Genomic DNA, 972 nt, shown 5'->3' on the forward strand with positions numbered 1-972 from the left:
CCAAGCTTAGAGTTTGAGGCCAGCCTGTGCTACATAGTGAACTCTTGCCCTGAAACAAACCAACAAAGAATTAATGTTATAAATAAATTGCCTGGTTGTGGTGGCTCACACCTTTAATCCCAGCATTTGGGAGGCAGACACAAGCAAATCTCTTGAGTTAGAGGCCAGTCTAGTCTACAGAGCAAAGTCTAGTTCAGCCAGGACTACACAGAGTAACCCTGTCTTGAAAACAAAACTATAAATAAACAAATAACCTTAATCCTTTACCCATGATTTATTTATTAAAATGTACCTAAATTTTTACTAGGTCCATGTGTAATTTCAGTAGAATGGCGAGCAGTGCCTACAAATTCACTGGACACGGAATTAGCTCTTCTTTTCTTCTGCTGCTTGAAACCCTTGCAGCTTTTCTTCTAATTCCTTCTGGTTTCTGGAATATTGTTCAAATATTGGCTGATAAATATACATTCCTCCAGCAATTCCAAGGGCAACAGCAAAGAGCACCTGTGAAACAGTCAATCTCCTGAGCATTGCCAAACAAGTAGTGCACAGGCCGAGGGCAGCTATGCTCCGCGGACAGCGAATCTCTTCAGATCTGTTTCCAAAGAAAGGGGGACAAAAAAAGGGACCACTTAGTACAGGAGCCTTTTTAAAAAGTGCCTTCGGAGGCCAGCAAGTGTCAGAGTCCCTGGAGCAGGAGTTACAGGCAGTGATAGTGTCCAGCACAGGTGCTGGGAACTCAGCTCCTCTAGAAGAACAGTATCCACTCTCAACCCCCGGGCCCTGTCTCCAGCACAACAGTCCTTTCAAAGATTTACTACGAGTTTGCTCTGGTGTGAATGTTTTTATAATATTTAAGAATCACTAACTAGGGGCTGGAGAGATGGCTCAGTGGTTAAGAGCACTGCCTGCTCTTCCAAAGGTCCTGAGTTCAATTCCCAGCAACCACATGGTGGCTCACAACCATCTGTA

At 44.0% G+C, this 972-nt stretch overlaps 1 protein-coding gene across 1 annotated transcript; it reads right to left on the reverse strand.

Moving 5' to 3' along the window:
* Positions 1-259: 259 nt before the first annotated feature.
* Positions 260-966, reverse strand: LOC126496538 (protein PIGBOS1-like). The gene has a single exon (XM_050134021.1). The coding sequence runs from the start codon at positions 529-531 to the stop codon at positions 367-369; it is 165 nt and encodes a 54-aa protein (XP_049989978.1). The 5' UTR covers positions 532-966; the 3' UTR covers positions 260-366.
* Between the last annotated feature and the right edge of the window lie 6 nt (positions 967-972).

The sequence above is a fragment of the Alexandromys fortis genome, unplaced genomic scaffold (genome assembly GCF_014885135.2).
Source record: "Alexandromys fortis isolate MF-2015 unplaced genomic scaffold, M_Fortis_MF-2015_v1.1 scaffold_7469, whole genome shotgun sequence".
In the NCBI taxonomy this organism is placed as follows: domain Eukaryota; kingdom Metazoa; phylum Chordata; class Mammalia; order Rodentia; family Cricetidae; genus Alexandromys; species Alexandromys fortis.

What these genes read in the sequence shown, in the direction of transcription:
- LOC126496538 (XM_050134021.1), bottom strand. Translation starts at nt 531, where the DNA reads ATGCTCAGGAGATTGACTGTTTCACAGGTGCTCTTTGCTGTTGCCCTT.